Raw genomic sequence first — 22,035 nt, forward strand, 5'->3', positions numbered from 1 at the left:
GCAATGCTGATGTTGTTAACATTAATAATTTGAGAATAAAGTATAACAATAATAATAATTTGCACGGTTTGATGAGATATGAACTAACCGATCTTTAGATTAAATCACCATTGGTAGCGTGATTTATTGTAATGCTTTTTTCCTCAGTTGGTCAGAACAAACGTGGTAGACTTGTTACTTACTTTTGTTACTTACTATTTCAGATGACAATATCCGGTGAAAATTCTTATTTGAGTCATATATTCCAAGACGTAGGCTAGAATCTGTGATTTCGAAGTACAGTAAATATCCACACAGTGACTGACAGCCATACATACTGCTCAAAACATTAGATTCATCCGCGCTGGAGCCGTGCCGGTGCATAACCCACGCAAGGAAGATAATTCCGCAAACAGATGCAATTGCAGGTTTTCAAACAGAGATGGCGACAAAGAGGCAAAACTTACGGACTGCAGCTTTAAGTAGATCTTTCAATTGTAGAAAACATTAAAGGGATAGTTCACCCAAAAATGAAAATTCTGTCATTAATTACTCACCTTTATGTCGTTCCAAACCCGTAAGACCTTTGTTCATCTTGGAACACAAATTAAGATATTTTTGATGAAATCCGAGAGCTTTATGACCCTCCATAGACAGCAACGCAACTAAAATGTTCAAGGCCCAGAAAGGCAGTAAGGACATCGATAAAACAGTCCATGTGACATCAGTGGTTCAACTGTAAAGTTATGAAACTTTGAGAATACTTTTTGTGCGCAAATAATTCAACAATTTCTTCTCTTCTGTGTCAATCTTTGACGCTCATTTACGAGAGTACACGACGCATGCGTGTGGTGCTGGCTGACACTGGAGCCGGTGTTTGTGTTCCGAAAATGAACGAAGATCTTATGGGTTTGGAACGATATGAGAGTGAGAAATTATTGACAATTTTCATTTTTGGGTGAACTATCCCTTTAAGTGATTATGTTTATGTATCAAATGCACATAAACGACCTCAGACTAACCTTGGAGAGTCAATCCCACTATCAGCTGTGTAACTCTGACTCTCTGTGGTTTCTCCTGCACAGGTCCCTGTAGGGCCATTTAGGCTTGCACTGAAGTTGCCAGCATCCTCAGATGTCTCATTTGTTCTCTGATGGCAGTCTTTTAATTCTGGGTGACAGATCCAGTGGTTAGATTTGCCAGCTTCTGCTTCATCTGCAGATTTATGTATGGTCTCAGAATCGGACTCCACTTCGCTTGTCTGACAGTAGTCAAAAATGCTGCTTTCCAGGGTTTTGGTATGTTCATCATCTGCCAAACTGGATTCTTGTGGTCTTTTCCTCAGACCCTGGATTTCTTGTTTGGAGTTAACACCTTTCTGAAGGATCTGGTGATTAGAAGACTGCCACCTGTACTCATGCGACCTGTATGTGGTTCTGGTGGGTTTTCGATGAGCATGTTCCTCTACGAAATGTTTATCCCAACCACCATCTGCACATACAGGCTCATGGCAATGAGCTGTGCCGGTCTGTGATACCTCACAGTCAAGAACGCATTCCTCATTCAGGCAGACAGAGTTACATCCATCCTCATCCTCCACTGTCTTTTGATAGCTGTGATATTCATCATCTGTATAAACTTCACTCTCAGTCTGGCTTGTGTTTCTGTCCAGTGTTTGACCATCTGACAGCTGATGGCTAGTTATATTGCCAATTTGCTGGTGTGAGGACAGCAGATCAGGACGATGATGAGACTCTTCTTTACTGTTAAGTAGATGTAGGGAAAGTCTACGTTGAATTGTAGGTTTAGGCCATGAGAGGGGTACTTCTGTTGTATCACAATGTGTAGCATGATCTACAATGTTCTTTTGGTCAGGAACATGTCTCAAGTCTCCACCCTGACGTTTAATTTCTCTTACTCTGCCATTTCTGAACTCCCTGTTTCGGACTTTATTCTCTCTCAGCTTAATTTTGTCCTCTATCCTCAAAGTGCTGCTCTCAGGGTAAGCCAAGCTGTAATCTCCGCAAAGCTCTTGAACTGGTTGAACATCCAGGGTGGAGTCTACATTCGGTGCACATTCATGGAGCTGTTCACAGGCTGCGTCCTTCAGTGTGTGAGATTTCTCCACGCTGTCATTGATTGCTTTGGCCCGGTGAGGATCCCAGGACTTTGGCCTGTGACCTGGTCTTTCCCGGTGTCCGGAGGTTGGAATCTTGGCTTCTCTCCTCCTTTGTTTTTTATGGCTGATGTTTGTTTCCACATCTCTTCCTGGCAATTCCAGAAACGGGTTGTCTATCCGTTTCTTGTAGACACATTTTGGATTCAGACTGGTACTTTCTTCCTGATTGTCAGGTTCATCCAAAGCAAACTCTGCTCTGAGGTGAGGTAGAATTTGATCATCTGCCTCTAAATCTTCAGCACATTGCAAGGTTTTACACTTTGCCCTTTGTTTCTCTTTGGATGTAGGTCCTCTTCTCCTGCTGCGAGTAGCTCTAGGGGCTGATTTCTTCCCCACAGGCTTTGAGGTATGATGCCTCTGCTTAGACAGAAGAGCTTCAGTGGAAATGCCCTTGTCCACAGCTTTCTCCATTGCTTTCTCAGCTTTCTCCTCAAGCTTCTTCATAAGAACCGTGTGTTTTACTAGATTGTCAACTGTCAGATCTGGGTTGATCCGTTTGATGATGGCATGTTCTAGATCTCTGGGGAGGTTGTTTAAGTCATCCTCATCCCTGACAGGCCATTCCTCCGGTGGGAATTGTCCAGAGAATGTGGCATATTCTTTATTCGACTTGTTCTCCTTCTTACCCGTGTTTCGTCGGAAGAGGTTAAGGCCAAATTTGCGTCCAGCTTTCTCCTTGTCCTTGCAGCTTGTGTTGGTGGATTTACTAATCTCACTGGCCTGGTAGTCTGCCGTAGATGTGGACTGGTGCTGAATGGAAGGTTTGTGTTCTTTGGGCCACTTGAGGCTTTTTCCAGTGCACTCACTGATGCCGATGGATTGGTGATCTTGGACAGATGGAGGTACAATGGACGGAGAGGTGAAGCAGCTACAGGACTTACAGTGGGCCATGACAGGAACCTCAGTAGAGGTGTCCATGCAGCTCTCATTGCTCACCAGGTACGTGATGGGAGGAGGTGATGGCAGGTCATTGTCGCCAGCACTCCACCAATTCCTCTCTTTCACCATATTGTTGGTAATGAAGTATGTTTGAGGGGTGACTACAAAGTAGCCCTCACCAGTGTGATAGATCTTCCTCTCCTTGATAAGAGCTCCCAGAGCACTGTACAGGATGTCTTGAGTGGGAATGGTCATTCCTGAAACATATTATTTGTGTGAATATAGCAGTTTCATAATGAATATGAATTAAAATAAAAATGTAATAAGGTAGTGTACAAGTAAGCACAGTAAAGTGAAACATGGCGTAATATTGTGTTACCTGGGTGTGCTTTCATCATGTGATTGATCAATGCTTCCTGATTAACAACCACATTTGCGGCATTCATGTCCGATATGACTGAGCACAGTATTTCAGACAGTGGAATAAACTGAGACTGGGAAATTGGTGACATCTGCACAGGGGACAGATCACCTGTGAAAAAAAAATATATAGAACATGGTCAGTTGAAGTCAGTGAAATTTAAAAGATGTATTTTATATACATTTTTACACATAATAGATTATAAAATATTCTTTAATGGATAAAGAGGCTCTTAAATATACCATGAGACTGATAGAAAACAACAAATCCTAAAATCCACAGAGGACTAAATTTTAATCGGAAATGAGATGGAATGATTTTACTGATTTTACTGATTCATTTTAATGATTTTTAATTTTACTTGATTCTTCTAAAGCCTGGAATTTTTTTTAACGTTTACATTCAAACAAAGTGTCTTCGTTAATGAAGAGCTCTATCACTTATGTGTCCTAAAGCATAGGTTGCTTGTTTCACGGTATTTCCACAAGTAGGCAAGTACTGGTTAGACATTAAATGTTATTGGTTGATTCATATACAGCGTATCATATTTTGTCATAACACATAATGTAGTAAGAACATATAGGTGAAAAAACATCACATATAGTGAGTCAGTGAATGTTCAATCCTTCATGTTTATTTATTTATTTTTTGCCATATATCTACTGCCAGAGGCCTTTTTTGTGTGCCTCTTTTTGCTTTCTGCAAGCACTATTGTAAACAATTGTGACCCTCACATACTTGGACCACTTGTTATTGCCAGTGTCTACTGGCTATAGAATTCCTATTTACACAATTAAGAAAATAATAATAAAAAATAAATCAAATCACATGTTTGTAAAACAAAATATACTTGTTACTGCATTACTAGTTTTATATATGCAAAAGTAAATGAAAGAGGCATCGTCAGTTTTACAAGTAGCCACTCATATTCCTGACCTGCACTTTTAGCTTCATTCATCTGCTAGTTCACATTAAATGTCTGACTTTCTGCATGCTTAGCAACTAATCCATTCTCCTTTGTTGTAGGGGAGCCCAGAAATAATAGTAAGCTGAAACATCGCCTTCCACTTTTGACACTGTTTTCCGTGGGAAAAACATCCTGTCTAGGGTCTCAAACAGGAAACATCCTGTCTAAGGTCTCTGACCACATGTAGTTTGAGAGGTGTAAAAAGAGGAAAGACTGATGCATGCACTTGATAAATCAATCCTTGTCTTCTTCTTTAATTTTCAGGGAAGTGGTGTGAATGTGGGAACAGAACATCCTTAGGTTGTCCTTCGGCTGTATATAATTGTTCAGATGTTTAACTGCAGAAACAATGCTAGAAAATGTCTTGAATTTTACCATAAACATCTTTTTAGGAGTAAGTCAGTTCAAATATTCTTTTCAGAGAGAAAGCGGGAAATGTTTTGCACAACAATTGAGAGTTCCAGAATCAATTGAGCTAACGTGGGCAAGTGGTTGTTACTAAGGACACATGTACCCTTAATTCCTCTCTCCAGGGAAACACTCAGGGCTCATTGTATCATGAGGCTGTTCTGACAACATTAAGACTTTTGTCACAGGAATACCTCACCAGATACCATGGCAGCCATGTCACACTGCAAACAGCGGCAAGGAAGATGTAGAAAGGGAGTGGGACTAGTTTCTTAATTTACAAATTACAAATGAATATTTAAAAAATAACCAGTGGTTGACGTTTAAGCATAAATTAATTATAGTAAACAAGATTTGAAAATCACATGTGAATGTCTTGTGCATGGCTACTCAAATACCCATTTTGTCTTTATCACATTACCCTACAGCTCTTGCCGCTCATCACACAGGTCATAGCAGGCCACTTTCATGATACTGAAGTGACAAACAAGGCCATGAGATCACTTGACCACACAATAAATAAATAGTAAATAAAGACAATCATAAATTAGACATAAAATATGGAAAACAAAACATAATTTAAAATAAAAATATATTATTAAATATTTGTAGACATTACAATTGCTACAGTCATGTGATCTACAAGATCCACAAAATACTGCAATATCCTTATCCTTTATAGCTATATTTAATAATATTGTATTATTGTTTAATGGGAAAATCTATATAGGCTAATCTATCCACACAAATATTTGATAATCAACTTTAAGTGCTGATTATCAAAGTTGGTCCATTTTTTTAGGACTGAGTTTATAAAATCTTTTAGAAAAATACCAATAATTGCATTTTTATATTTTTATTTCAGTTTTGATAATTGGTTTGTATTTACAAATTTTACATACAAAAAAGGAAATAAATAAAAGTGTGCCTTTTCATGTCAAGAAGCAGACAGGGTTATCCAAAACAATTTAATTATTGTTCGAGATTCTGTTAAAAACAACCTGGTCAGCTATGGGCGTCAAACTTCACAGAATGAAACCACAGAGGTAATTAACGTGCAAGTGCTCTGTTGATTCAAGCAACACACGTATACACCACATATAAGGTGCTCTTCAGTGCCCATGTGCTTGTACTAATAAATACAAGATTTGAAAGCGGTAAGGTTCAGTCCTTGTCACAGCTGTAACCATTACTTACATTATCCGCTCTGAACCACCTTAAGTGGCTGAAACAACAAAAATACACAGTGAACTGAAGTGAAAGAAGGCGGGAAAAAGAAAATGAATTAAAGGTAACTTGATAATGCCACACATGTTGTTTAACCCCCTACAGGCAACTTCCTGCCTCTGAGGAATTCTGTGCTTCATGGGTGGCTGAAATCATGTGCTTTTCTAGGTGTCATACATTAAAAGTGCTCAAAGGCCAAATTAATAAAAGTGCACTGAAGATTTAATTAGGTTTTAAACATTTTGACATATTGACAAAATCAAGAAAAATTTTATAGTTTACTATAAAACATACCTTTTACAAAGCCATCTCAACACTAAAGAAAGTCCTGCATTATATAGGGGTTATCTGTGGTTAACCTGACCAAGAAATAGGTAACATATGGTGGAAACAATATATTACATGTTTTGAAAGCCCAATTATTTGGACATTTTTGTGGCCTTTGCTCAGTGATAAAAATGTCTGAATGACCTTAGAAAGTCAAGAGGCATTTTTTAAGACTTTTTTTAAGACAAATTCATGATTCAAGGAAACTGGATAGAGCGAATGGTACAAACGTCAAGCACACTTTGACTTTAGTAGACTTCTCAATGGAAATGAGTATATGTTTGATTTAGAAAAAGATATATCTTATTCACATAAAAAATACACAAGTTCTTCACATTAAAACTTTGACTCTTAAAAGCAACTTGCAAAGAGAAACATGCACATCCATGCACCACACTGTCTTTCAGATCTGCAGACATGCCCCATAGCCACCTGAAAGTTATGAGGTACTTTAAAAGACCGAGCCCCAACCTCCTAAAACGCCCTCTTAAAATGCACCTGAAACACGATACTCTATCATAACATCACTTCAACTCTTTTACCGCCAAACAAATTATGCATGCATGATTACATTTTCACACAGAGGTCAAAAACAGGGCGATGCATCTATGCCTCAGATACATAACAGTTAAAGCTTCTGTGGAGATGGTTGAGTTCTCCTTTGAGTTCTTCCCCTGGGAAATGAAACATTAATCCCAGTAAGCGTTCATGCCTTCAGACCTCCCTTCAGATCATGCCAGTCACTGGCCCTAATGCTGGGATGCTCGATTAACACGAAAAACAATGAAGTAAGCAGAGTCATATGTTGCACACTTTCATTTCAGTCTTTGCTTTTTCAGTTTTGCATGTTGTTGGTGGACTAATTAAAATGTTTTTGTGCTGTCATTAGTAGCTGTAGGGTTCCTGGTCACACCTTTTACTATGAAGGTTTTACAATGCTTTGCCTGCCATGTTAAAAAGGCCTATAAATCCAAAGAGGCCCTAAACTTTTATCCCTTTCAGCCACTCACAAACATTCTTGATAGTTAACACACCTCTCACAGAATGTGTCTGGTGTAGTTTTGAAATGAAACACCTGTCTTAAATGTTAACCATGTCAAATGTTCCAAGGGAAAAATGAAGTTCTTCTACCAATCCTCCCACACAGGCATGATGGATGAACTCTTGCTGGTTTGTTAGACTGATTAAAAAGCCATTTTACAATGTTTACATTCTTCATGATTACATTCCACACACGTGGACTTGTGTACTCATTAACAGAAGCAGAAGAAACTGCTTCACGCTGATAACAATGCTGACAAAATATGTCTCCACGTTTATGCTGTCATTTTGAACAAATGGTATGTGATTAGTAGGTACTTTATCATCATACAGCCATTTCAGTGATGGACACTGACAAACTCACAACGTACAACGAAAACGAGTGACTAAACCAATATTTTGACTTTGTGAGAAGTCACAAAGACTCTCATATAAACAGGTTCTGAAAGCCCCACCAGCTCGCTGTCCTGTATTGAAGAGAATAATGTTTTGTACATAGCATGTTGTATCAGGTCTACTGAAAGGAGGTCATTATCAATTGGCAGCATCTCTCAGGTTTCAAGCTAAAAGACTAGGGACCCTTTTGAAGTTCATACAAAAATAGGCCATGTTACCTGCCACAGGAAAAGCAAATGTTCTTAGACCTTTGGTCAATAGACCAAGATTAACAAATATCATATAGCATGAAAAGTGATGTGTTTGGAATAACAATGTCTACACTACCATTCAAAAGTTTGCAGGTCAGTATGATTTTGTTTAAGAACTGAATATTGTTATTGAGCAAGGATTAGCCTAAATCGATCAAAAGTGGCAGTAAAATTTGTGTTACAAAAGTGTTTAAATGTTACAAAAGATTTATATTTCAAATAAATCCTGTTCTTTTGAACTTTCTATTCATCAGAGAATCCAGAAAAAACTTTATTACGGTTTCCACAAAAATATTAAGCAAGTCTTTTCAGTACTGATAATAATAAATATTTCTTGAGCACCAAATCAGGATATTAGGATTAATTACTGCTAAAAATTCAGCTTTGCCATCACAGGAATAAATTACATTTTAAAATATATAAAAATAGAAAACAGTCATTTTAAATTGTAATAATATTTCACAGTATTACTGTATTTTTGATTAAATAAAAGCAGCCTTGGTGAGCTTAAAAGATTTATTTCAAAAACATTAAGAAAAAAAACCTCTTGACCCCAAACTTTTAAACAGTAGTGTATATTCCCTCAAAAGCATGCAAATTTGTGATTAATTCAAATACATAATCAAGTATTATTACACGTAATAATATATAATACATAATCAAGTAAAATTAAATGCTAAATCTACTGCCAAAAATTCCTCTTGATGGTCTGTGTCTATTATAAACTCTTCGTTATTCCTCAATAATTATTAGCTTGAAGAGATAAGGTGTTTAATACTAGTCTCTATATTAGAAGTTAAAGGAGCCACAGTTTACTGCATTCTTACACCGCTAATCAAGTTCCATGCTTGTAATTTCCACCAGATGAGAACTATTTATTTTCTACATCAGATTTTGGGTTTGTTAACCTTATATTTGGAGGCCCTGCACATATAGTGAAGCTTAATCTAAGCTGCAACAGCTTTAATGCCAAAAGCTTTGTTACAATATCTTGATTTCAATTACGTAGGAGCATGGAAATGGATTAGTCAGGTCAGGTCTACTCGAGAATACACTATTTACATCATTTTTGGAAAGGAAATGCATTATTTAGTGAGAGGAATGGACATATGAGGGAAGACCTGTCCTCTAATTGCAAACACATTAGCTGCAATGCTTAATGGTAGGAGAGCAGGATAACCTTTTCATTTCACTTTTCATTTGTTTGTACTGGCCTAGATCTCCACCTGGCTGTGAACTACATAAATATGTCATCCAGCTCAGATTTCATCAAGGATTCACTTCCTGTGTAATGGGAAAAGGATGCTGCAAAACAGTATATAACATACTTTAAGACAAAGGTCAGATTCTCAAATATGTAATATGATGCCATTCTATTAGGACTGATAAGGGAAATCCATGTCAGCTATGTTCAAGGAGACATGACGAAATATCTCCACACCACTCATGCACATAGAAAAAACCCACAGACAGGCACATATACATGCCAACACACACTCACATGTGTTCAAAACAAATAGTGAGTTCTCAAGCTGAAAATAAGAAGTCTTGTGTGGTGTTTGGACAGCATTTGGATGGACAGCTTGAATTTTTGGATGTTGAGATAATTGGAGTCACAGGAAGAGATGAATTTTTTCAACGTGAAATTAGCTTCAGCAGACAGAAGGACAGAGAAGAGCTCTATGAGAGAGAGTGTTTGAGGACAAGAGCGTCATGTCAGGGCTGTCTAACTACACTGATGGATAAAGGATACACAATTTCAATGGGTGAAAAATGGAGAAGTCTGAAAGAAATACACATGGCTGGCTGCTTGTGGCAGACTTTGGTTTGGGTGTTTGGTTATCTTGGAAAACATTCCATTGGTTGCTTTCTTAGAAACCTGATCCAGCTCCACCTTTATCTTCCAGAACTGGGCATGTACACCGCATATGTCTCTCTTTTATTCTGGCCACATGGATTAGATAATTTGCTTTAAAAAAGCTTTTAAATAAATAAACATACCTGACATGTTTATCCTGGAATCTCTGGCTGTAATGAAAGTTAAATTAAATTCTTATTAAATTAAAGTCCAAAATTACAGTAGCTCTTTATGTGTCCATTAAAAAAAATAAACAACCCACATGTTTATCCTGCATTCTCTGCTTGTGATGATACTGCATGCCATTTTTATGTAATTTATTACATTATAATAGTTTTCTGTGTAACTACACACATGGATTATTCTATTACTTATTATTTATCCTTGAGTATCTGCTTGTGATGATATCGTATGCTAATCTTACAATAGTTTTTTATGTGTAAGCAAATTTCGTTCTTGCTTTTATTAGGTTTTTCCTCAAGTTAAAGAAAGATATGCTTTCCTGTGAATAAGAAAAAATTAATTATTTTACAAACACGTTGGGTGAACTGTGCCTCTTCTGTTTACGGTGCACACCTGGAAGTGTTGTGGTCAGCAATGACATCTTTGAGAAAAGCTCTAGGGAGCAATGACCTCTGGTGCCTTGTTAACCAAGAGGGCAGCTTTCAATGCATGAGAACCACGGGGTGTTGACCTCAGGATAAAAGAGACCATGTCACGGCTAATGAGCTGAGATCTGAGAGATGTAGTCTACATTGCATAAACCTCCAACAAATCAGGTTACTTTGGTAGAGGCACATGTATATTTTCACAGTTAGGTATGAAGATAGCAGAAATGTGCACTAACAAACATGGTCCAGCTGATAAAAACTTAAGTTAAACCAGATGGCATAGAATGTTTTTGAAAATATCAGTGAGGTTAATTGTGCTCAACATTACTGAACACCTCATTAGAACTTAGATGTTATACGCCTCTGAGTGTGACGGCATGATCCACAGCTCCTCAATAATGCAGAGACTTCAGACAGCCATTGTAAGCACCTCAGATTTCAACAGACAGGCGGACAAGGGTAAGGCAGCCTTGAATTTCTTGTTTCTGCAAATGATTTTTACAGTCACTTCTGTAGTTCAGTGCACATTATTCCTACGCCTCCAATTCTAATCAGCTTCACTGATCAATGATGCATGAAGAATTCTCTATAGATCAAGGCCACCGGCCAGAGACAGAAGTGTTTGAACCGTTTCCACACATTTAATTTTCTTGAAGTTTCTTCAAAACTTAAAGGGATAGTTTGCCCAAAAAAAAAGACAATTGTTTCAAGATTTTCTCATCCTTTTGCCATTCCCAACCCGACCCCGTATACTGTTATTATTTCCATGGAACATGCCATCTTTACGCTCCTCTTCCCAAAAAAATGGCTGTTCATAGTAATCAGAGGCTGTCAAAAAAAAAAACACAAACATCAAAAATAAAATAAAAACTCATAAAAATAAAAATATCATAAAAGTAATAAATAATTAAAATATCATAAAAGAAGTTAATTTGACCTGTACACTATATTCCAAAAACGTATTAGTCATAAAATAGCTTTGACAGAACAAATTAACCATATCTGCATCCAGAAACTGTTACGTTCTATTCCCGTTTTGGCTCAAACAACGTGCCATTTTTGGATATGGACAGATGCAGGCTACATAAAAACTTTGGAGGTGAATATTTTGTGCTCCATTTATAATTATACAATAAGGGCATGTGGGTTTGGAAAGACATGAAGGTGGGCAAATGACGACAGATTTATCTTTTTTTTAACTAACAAGTCATGAAAATAGTGGTCTAAATCAATATAAATGTATTTATTAAGTTTTAAAGAGCACACAAAAGTCACAAGCCTAAAAATCTGAGCTGAAAAGGTCAATGAGTATCATGAGCAAGAGGCTAAAAAAGCACAGCAGACCCCATGAACAATCCGTCTTTTCACTTAATGTATAATGATAATCAAGAGGACAGAGAGGGAGGCAGGCTCATTCATCATCCCATCTGTTGATGGCTAATCACAGCCACTAACCCTTTCCTGCTTACTAAACACAGGCCTAGAAAAACACTGAAAGTATTCAAAGTACTTAAAGTGTGTCACTTCTAAAGCAATGTTTAAAAAAAGCTCTTGGAGGTGCTACTTCCCAATGACCGTATTAACTTATTTACAGTTATATATCATTTCAATACTTTCATCAAACCATACCCAAATCATTGCCAACACAATATCCTGGCGCCGTCTCCAGACAACAATAAAACAACTCTATGGTACCACCCTGAGAATGAAACAAGGGACATCGGCTCCAGTGGCCAAGCTATAAACCCAGTTGGTGGACAAACTGGACAGGACATAACTCAACGCTAAGGGCTTTAGTGAATGGATAATAAATTACAAAAGACACTGGGTCTGGGCCTATGTCCCCACAGCTCCCAACCTGACCTGAGGTCTTAACATTTTTTTTTTTAATATGTGTGAGAGTGTGCTTCCAATTTCCGATTGAAAATGAAACAAGTGAAAAAAGCTGTGGGTTTTAGCTCCCTCTTCTCCTAGTCCCATAATTGTGTGGTCCTAGCTCAAAAATGCCCTAGTTACACACTATACCCAGTGTGTTAACATGCACCTTCATCGCTTGTGAAAGCAAGAGCAAATGACGGTTCTTACAATCTGCTTCGTGTTTGTAGTGGGCAAACCAGATGCCTCCCAGAAGCAGCGACACCTGAGGCAACACAAGTCCACACTGTCACAAACGGTCTGTCACCTCAACATGTGACCAACGAAAACAATTTCATCCCCAATCAAAACACAATAATAATAACCAACATGAATTTTGTAGCCACACCAAATCAAGATGCCCCATTTTCTTGGTAGTTAACCACTTCGGCTGAAACTGAGCAGTGAGAATTGAGTCAGAAGGAGAGAGCAGGGTTACACAGCTCCCCAGAAATCATATTTCCTGTCATCTGGAAATAATGCACTTATGTTGCACGCACACAGTTACGCCTAAAGCATGTTGAGGTCTCATAGGGAATTGTTGGTCAGGTTAGGTTAAGAGGCTACCTTCTAGAGTGAACGGAAATTATGTGGTTTTCTATTATAGCTTGGGAAAAACAATCTGGGGCCCTTTTTTAGAGAGACAGAGGAGGAAGAGGCATTCATAAGGACAGTGAAGTATGTGGATCTCCTATAGAGTGGATCCCTATAGAGATCCGCTGGGAAAATGTCCATGTACACCACTGAAGGTTATATTTTGATTTTCTAATGAAATCTGTCAACATTAGTAAGGATCTTTGAGATGATAAAAAGGAGAAATCATTTACAAATCTAGTTTAAAACACATGCCAAGTTCTAAGAAATTCATGTTGGTTTCATATATTTCTGAGAACGTTTATGTCATTTTCTACTTTGACTCTAAAACTGTCAAATGGTCTAACCTTCATGTAAAATGCACTCTTATAGTTTCTGTACTTTTGAATGCAAAGGAATCATTATCTTCAAAAAAGGTTTTCAAACAGATAAAACTTTTTTGATGCATCCATATGAATAAACTTTAGGGTTACTCCATTTGACTTGAACAAAATGTGCCTTTTCACAAAATAAGTGATTTTTTTTTTACACATGACCTTGATACACAGTAATGAGGGTCTATAGGGGCCTATCTATCGATCTATCTATTTCTATTTTTTTATTTATTTATTTAGGCCTATTTTATTTGCCTTTCTTAATGCAGACAAAGTTTTTTTTATAAATATATGTATTTGGGTCAAAGACGTTAAGATGTCCGCATCAAAATAAATTTACAAAAGTGATTTTATGTCCATAGAAAGCACATTAAATGCAAGTAAAGTGTCTCCCGAGTAAAATATTCTTACTGACAAATGGGCAAAACCTAGGATAGTGGCAAATTTTAAAAATGTAAAATTACAACTAATTAGTATTTGGGGTGAAGGTAATTAGTCTTTTAATATGTCATACATAGATTTTTGTTGTAAATATGCTTGACAAGATTGTTACACTGAATGACATTTTAGTGGGTGTCTTCAGTAAATCAGGGGAAAATGTATATTTATTTTTTGCTCAGAAAAACAAAAACAAAATTGCAATTAAATTAAACAGAAAACTTTTACATTTTTTGGGGGGGAAACAACAATAATTTAAAGCAGTATTACACTTATTGTTTTTATGCTTAAACCCTTTTTCGTCTTTGACCCATTTATATATTGTTTTCAAATAGAAATTTTTATATTTTAAACAAAGCCTCGCTAGTTATCTTAGAAAAAAATAACTAAAGATTATGCCTTAAAAGATAACTTAACGTAATAGATCCGAACACAACAAAAATTGTCACAATAATTGATAATAATTTTCAGGATTAGAAAAAAACAAGTGTCAACCGTGCATGTCTCCTTATTCAACATGGCCCAAAGTGTTCTTTACAAATTTTACCATGTCACTCATCAACAAATGTTAAACCCCAAGCCTTCTCACGTCTGTAATGCACTGGTTCTGATCAAGTTTAGTTAAATCTGCAGCGTGACCATGGGCTGTAGACAAAGCCTTTAGAGCAGGGATCCTCAAATCTGGCCCACGAGATCCACTTTCCTGCAGAGTTTAGCTCTAACCCTAATCAAACACACCTGAGCATGCTAATCAATGTCTTCAGGATCATTAGAAAATCACAGGTAGGTGAGTTTGATCAGGGTTGGAGCGCATTGGCCCTCCAGGGCAAGATTTGAGGAACCCTGCTTTAGAGGATCGAGTGATTCCACATCTCATAACGACCCTGCAAACAGCCAAATGCTCATCACCTACCCACTGCTTTGATAGTGTATCCTTTGGGCGACCTCAGCGCCCTGCGCATCCACGCTTCCCTCAACACCTCCAAGTTATTGGCATTGCCTTGGACGAGAAGCACGTAGTTCTCCAGCCATCCCTGGAAGGAAACTTCCGACACCGCTTTCACGAGTCTTTTATTCCAGAAGCTTCGCGAGTTTTGCGATTTAAAGTCCGCAAACACATCCTGTCCTCTGGTGCTGCTCGCGCTGTATTCGCTGTCCTCGTCGCGGCTGAGAACAACAGCGAGCGACGCGGCTGACAGCTGGACCAAGCGGTGCTGTACAGACATTTCTGCCTTCAAATGAATCTCATTCTACATTTAGTCTCAGGAATATGGCCTCATCATTCGGGTTGCTTAATCCAACGACTGTAGTGTGTCACATTTCTGGAGAGCAGGACGCCTCGACTCTGCATGTGTGTACTTTGGTGTCTACGCTCCCAAGGCAACCGCCGCTGCTGACGAACTGACGCAGGGGAAGCGCGCAGCAGCGCACCAATCAAAACTCTTCTTTAATTATATGGGCGTGGTCGCGTCTGGACTGCCATTGAAAAGCATCTACAGTAAACAAACAGTGCAGGGAAAATAGGTGGTTAATGGGGCGCTTTATGCAGATATTTTTTGTCGTTACACCACAACATCAAGTAGCCTAGTGACTATCAAACTATTTTGCTTCAGTTTCAGCAGCAAACGAGCAAAATACATAATTATTCTATTTACCTACCTTACATTTTACAGTGGAGCTTTTTTTTTTATTCCAGTGAATATTTCAAGGCAGTTTGTCTTACATTTTGGTTACACAAAATACTTAAATATTTCCACAATTATTGGCCAAAAATGTCACAGTAGACCTATATGGAGAAAGTAGTCCCAATGGAACCTGCCATTAAACACACTATTATACATTAAACATAAAACAACTAAATAATTCATGAAATGTAAAAGACAACATAGAATATCAACCCAGTGCATTGATCTTGCCAACAAATATTGCAATTTATAAATTTTATGATTTTTTTTTACATTTAGAATGTGAAACCAATAATCGTTTTACAACTTTTACAATGCTGTATTTGGGATTTTAGTTTGAAAGACCGATTTCACAAAATTAAAATTGACTCAAAAACCTTGTACACTCTTAAAAATAAAGGTTCTAAAAAGACTTCTTTTTTTCTTCTTTTTTTGCAATGATGCCATAGAACAATTTTTGTTCCCAAAGAACCTTTCAGTGAACAGTTGTTAAAATAATCATTTTTTTATCTTAGTGTGAAGAACATTTTAATAATCTGAAAAACCTTTTTTCCACTATAAAGATCCTTTTATACATTTGAAATGTTCCATGGGAACCACCAATGCCAATCAAGAACCTTTATTTTTAATAATCTAGTTATACATAGTTATATATAGCTCTTTTGACAACTTCCTGTGACAACTAGCCCCATTCTCTCCTATGTCTCCTATATCACACTATCATCAGTAATGTGCTGAGTGTAAGAAGCATGAATACTGAATGCTGAGACTGAAATATAATGAATTATGTAACAATTTTCTATAAACAGACTGTTATTTTGAAACCTGTACAAATTCAATAAATAATTTTGACATCTGAAATTCATATTAGATGACTGAAATCAAACCTGAAGGACTAACATATGACAGACAGATCAAAAGGTGGCTGAAATGTATGTATGACCATAGGGCGAGCGAAGGTCTAGCAGTGGAACAGAATATAGTGTTTCCTCGGTGTATGTACAGAATACATTCCCTCTTCCCACCATAAATCATGTTAAAGGTGCATGACCGCACACTCTTTGGAAGATTGCCATACAACGCATTTAAAGACCCCTGCCAGTCCTCATGTTCAATGAATAAGACTTTGTGTCTTCATGCATCTGTGTTTTAACATGAGTCAAAGCATCTGTTCTGACCACAACCACATCAGGATTGGTCATTTTCTTTGTATATATCCAGTTTCTCCAAGGTCAGTTTGATTCAAAGCTTTTATGCTCCGACAAAGAATTCAGAAGAACCAGAATCAACATGCTGTTTTTAGAGAAAGCATTTTCATTGTGTGTGCGTGCACGTGTGTGTGTGTTTAATATATGAAGTTTATTTGCGAAAACAGATAACTCATGTTTTTTATTATGTTATTATAAAATTGTTAAAAACAGAATAATCTGTTTTCGCAAATGAACTCTTCATATATTCCAAACACCAGTCTTCACAGATGTTCTCATTATCTTTTCAGAAGGATTTTAGTTTTTAGTTAAGTTTAGATGTCCACAGGGGGATGAAATGGAGTAAATTACCACTAGAGCTAATGGACTGGTGAGTATTGTTGGTCTATTATTTAAAACACACACACACACACACTTGAAAATCTTAGTATGGTCTATAGTGCGATGTTAGAACATTTACAAATTGCAAAAATAAAGTTCTTAGAGCCATATTTTGTCCATTTACACTCTTAAGGTGCTTCACGATGCCATAGAATAACCATTTTTGGTTCCACAAAGAACCATTCAGTCAAAGGTTCTTTAAAGAACCTTTGACTGAATGGTTCTTTGTGGAACCAAAAATGGTTCTTCTATGGCATCGCTGTGAAGAACCTTTTACGCACCTTTATTTTTAAGAGTGTACTTGGCTTTGACAGTGATTTTCCTTTTTCAGACTGAAACATGACTCCTTCATTACTCTTTCATTATGAGTGCACATGTACCCTCCTGCAGTAAACCAGATCAAAGACACTCTTCACTGCTTCCTGTTAAAACTTTATGGTGTGAGCTGATGTATAAAAGGCAGTTAAGAATTCCATTAGACGTCAGAGAAAAATCAGTGTAGAGTGTTTCATCAAAATGAGGTTTTGACTGAGCAAATTTTATTTTATTTTTGTGTGCGTGTGTGTGATTTTCTTTGTTATGAAAAAAAAAACAAGGAAGAGCTACCATCAACACTGCTTATAAATATTGAAAGCATCCATATGACATATAGAAATGAAGTAAAACACACTTTACAGTTTTACAGAAATTATGTTTATCCTCCAGTAAGCTGGTGACTCCAATTCTGAGATTTGCCCATATATTAAGCCAATCAGGGCACTGGCTGAACAAATGTTATGTTCAGAATGCTTTATTTTGTTTCTACTGGACAGTAGACAGCCTACAGGATCTGGGGTTGAATAAGCGTTTTCAAAGTACATCTTGGTACATCTTGGTATGGCTGTAGTAGGTCAATTATTTTAGTAATAAAAAAAGACCGTGTCAGTCAATATGTTTATGTGACATGCAAGACATTGAAAAATGATACAATATAAATCAATATGCCAATTCTATTGCGATTTTATTACAATATTTGGTTACACTTTAATTTAAGGTGTCCTTGTTACAGTGTAAGTATACATTTAAGTACTGAGTAATATTAATTAACTGCATCTACTTACTATATGGTTAGAGTTAAGATTAGGGTTTGTCTTAGGGTTACTTGCATGTAATTATGCATAATTTATTGTTATTATAATAGTAAGTACATGTCACATCTGTAACAAGGACACCTTATAATAAAGTGTTACCCAATATTTTATTATATGTCAAGATAAATTTAGCTCAGAGACTCCACAGATGTGTGTTGTCAGATACAGAAAGTAGTCCAATACTACACAAAATTCTTCCCAACTCTTGAGGTGCTGTTACAAACATATTCCTGAACATGGTGATGTTCACAGTAGAGTGAGAGTTTGAACCCAAGCGCTAGAGTAATTGTAGGGTGTACAGCAAGACAGGAACATACACAGGCTCTACTGCAGGTGCATCTAATAATGCCTGTTATTAGGGGTTTACATAGTGTATTGAATGTCTGAGATGATGGAAAAGTTATATCTCGTATCATGTAAGCCTCAGATTTCTGTGCCGTGTCATCTGTCACCTCATAACTAGTGTCCGGTCATTGACTTCCATTTGCTTTAATGAAAAATTGTTTTAAAAAAATAACTGCCGCAAGGAACAGTCAGCCTTCCAAATGCCTTCAAAGGTAGCATGTATTTGAGGTTTCTTAGGTGAATGCTGGCATGTTAAAGGACTCCTGCTGCTTCCAGTGACCCTGCACCAGGGTGACTACATCCATGCAGGAACTGCCTCCCTTGGACTTCCTGTTCTGTGTTAGTGCTTTTCACATCAATGAGGGAGATATCCGGGTCAGTGCAGTGTAGGATTACACTAAAATGCACAGACGTCTTATTTAAACATTATGAGACTCCAGACATGTTTTAATGCAGTTAGATGAGGTAGATAGAAATATATACAGTGCTTTGTCTCAAATCTTCACTTCATTTTAAGCGGACAAATCATACAGTAATACATTTAAAAGTTTGAAATCAGTCATTTTTTTATTGAAAGTAATGTCTATTCAGTGAGAATACAGTAAACTGATCAAAAGTGACAGTAAAGACATTTATAATGTTCAAAAAGTCACAGGAATAAATTACATTTTAAAATATATTAAAATAGAAAAGTTTTTTAAATTGTAATATCTCACAATATCACAGGTTTTACTGTACTTGGTAAAATTACAGTATTCTTTCAAAAATATGAAACAATTTTACTGACCCCAAACGTTTGAATGGTAGTACATTTTATGCAGTAATTTAATGTTTGTTAACATTAATTTATTAAAGGTTACAGTAATAATAATAGCATATAAACTCTGAAATACATCACATCACATAATGGGTTGTGAATAATGTTTCATGTTGATGTTAAAGTCCAGCAATGGGATAATAATGAAATTAAAAGTGTCAGGAACAGAAATAAAAAATAAGCATGATAGATAGTAAGTGCAGGTATAGCTAGAAAAACAAAACTCGACTAAACTATAATAAACTAAAGCAATCAGATAAAAACAAGCCCATCAAATCTTAAAAGTCCAAAATATTCCTCACAAGTAATATCTCACAATATTATTGTTTTTACTGTATTTTGATCAAATAATTGCAGCCTTGGTGAGCACAAGAAACTTCTGGTAGTGTATATCTGATGGTGAAACTTCATTGTTGATATTGGGTTTATATTGTACAAAATTGCTTCCTTTGGACCGTTTAAACTGAGAAATGGTCAGTGACGCTCAAAATCGGCCTAGCGACTAGCAGGAAAGGAGTTGTGTTTTCCTGTGTTTGTTTCCATTATTGCCTGGTGTATAGACTGAAACATACATGGCAGAAAAGTTATTGTAAATAACCTGGCGGTTGGTTCCACAAAGTATGTTTTATCTCCTTACCATATTAAGGCATCAGACCATAATGTTAAATATAAAACATACAGTACTTAAACTAATGAAATGAAAGACTGTTACCTCTGAGAAGGTATTAGAACAAGAAATCAAGGTACCTCAAAGCCCATGTCAGCCATGTAGACAACACAGGGGTGTGGTGTTCCCACTGGGAGATGCCAAAGAGCCCGTCAAACACAAACGCACAGGTTTCTCACACTGTAACCCAGTATTCGCTTGCCTTAGAGCCAGGAAAAAGGATAATTTCCTCAACAACTGCTCCACTTTGCTTGTCCCTGGGGTAGTCCAGCTGATTAAGAACTGCATACAAGCGCCTCTCAAACAGTGGAGGGCCTGGCAGCTGATATAATGCCGCTGGCATAGATGCCCTTCAATGGTCAAAAGACTTAAAGCGTCATGTAAGAGGGCAGGTTTCATGTTTCTTTAACAGTTATGTGGAAGATCAAGTGAAGGAATGAGGAGAAGCAGATTCCTATCAGCGGTATTCAAAGGTGGGTTGCACAAGGTATGGGAATATTGTATTCACCACGTCAGAAATATGAAAAAATTATTATAACTTGTATTTACATATTTCTCACGTGACGCAGCACAAGTCCGTTGTATTCATAGATTGCATCAGCAAGGTCTAGGACAACCCTGGAGGCTGGTCCTAGACACGGGAGGCCTCCAGGGCGGATCAGGGAGCTCGGGAGGCCATGGCGGCTCTGCCTCCGAGGCCGCGGGCCAAGCCTCTACAACTGGAGCCCTACTACCCCCCCCCCAAAAATCCTTGAGGGGAACTTACGGGGCTGAACTCGTGGGCAATACTGGAGCGAGCTCTGGGGGCTGGAGCCGACACTGGCGCGAGCTCTGGGGGCTGGAGCCGACACTGGAGCGAGCTCTGGGGGCTGGAGCCGACACTGGAGCGAGCTCTGGGGCCGGGATGAGGGCGGAGAACAGTCCCTTTCTCCTCATCCTCCTCTTTTGGTTAGGGGTGAATTGGGCGGCCTGCGGTCTTGCCACCGGAACGGCCGGCGGGCTTGAGAGAGCCACAGCCGGCAGGCTTGAGTCATGAACGGCTTGTGCGAGCCACCTGGACCCTGCCAGCAGCATCCGCTGAGCGATCCCCTCATCCAAACCCCCCCGGAAGCAGTCCACCAGAGTCCACCGGTCGAGGGAAATCCGCTCCGAGCAGGCGAGGAACTCCTGGATGTACTCATCCAGGGGACGGCCGTCTTGATATACTGAACATAACTGCTCCAGGGAGTCCATTAGAAGTGAATGTTCTTGGTCCAGTCTTCTGTCACGGTACACAAGGCAGAGACATGAGGTAAGAGTGCAAACAGGTTGGTTTATTGACAGAGGCTGGCAATGAAGACAGATGGCAGGTAAGTCGTGAGAATAAGAGAGCGTTTGAGGGTTCTTAGCTTTGGGTAATTGGAGTCTGCTCTGTTGCAGGAGTCCGGGAAATGAACAGAGTCTGGTTAGCTTGCCGTACTGAACGGTAGACCGGATGGTGAGTGACTGGAAGGAGCGTGCTTTTGAAGGTGGCTTGATTGGAGACGGCAGGTGCAGGTGATCTGGTGTGAGTGGTGATCGTGACTGTGAACAGGTGTGAGCCGGGGAGGATTCTGGGGTATGGAGTCCAGAGTTGGTGACTGGTGACAGAGACTCCCTGACAGTAAGATTTTTCAAATGTTTTTGAAAAATTATTTGATGCTCACCAAGGCTGCATTTATTAAAAAAAATACAACTACAGTAAAAAAACAATAATATTGTCAAATATTATTTCAGTTAAAAATAACCATTTTGTATTTACAAATATTTAAAAATATATTGTATGTAATAATTTATTCCTGTGATGCATTACTGCAGTCTTCAGTGTCACATGATCCTTCAGAAATCATTTTAATATGCTGATTTACTGTTCAAGAAACATTTCTTATTATTATCAATGTTGAAAAAAGTCGTGCAGCT

The 22,035-nt window shown here is 37.9% G+C and overlaps 1 protein-coding gene across 1 annotated transcript in view; it reads right to left on the reverse strand.

Annotated features, from left to right (window-relative positions):
• LOC107690171 (storkhead-box protein 1-like) overlaps positions 1-15,779 on the reverse strand; it is a 16,659-nt gene extending 880 nt beyond the window's left edge. The window contains exons 1-3 of the mRNA XM_016488415.1: positions 14,778-15,779; positions 3,417-3,569; positions 1,002-3,294 (exon numbers count right to left, since the gene is read on the reverse strand). Coding sequence (XP_016343901.1) covers positions 1,002-3,294; positions 3,417-3,569; positions 14,778-15,090 — 2,759 coding nt within the window. The 5' untranslated portion in view covers positions 15,091-15,779. The remainder of the gene's footprint in view (positions 1-1,001; positions 3,295-3,416; positions 3,570-14,777) is intronic.
• Positions 15,780-22,035: the final 6,256 nt, after the last annotated feature.

This window comes from Sinocyclocheilus anshuiensis, unplaced genomic scaffold (genome assembly GCF_001515605.1).
Source record: "Sinocyclocheilus anshuiensis isolate Anshui unplaced genomic scaffold, SAMN03320099.WGS_v1.1 scaffold1581, whole genome shotgun sequence".
NCBI classification, from domain to species: Eukaryota; Metazoa; Chordata; class Actinopteri; order Cypriniformes; family Cyprinidae; genus Sinocyclocheilus; species Sinocyclocheilus anshuiensis.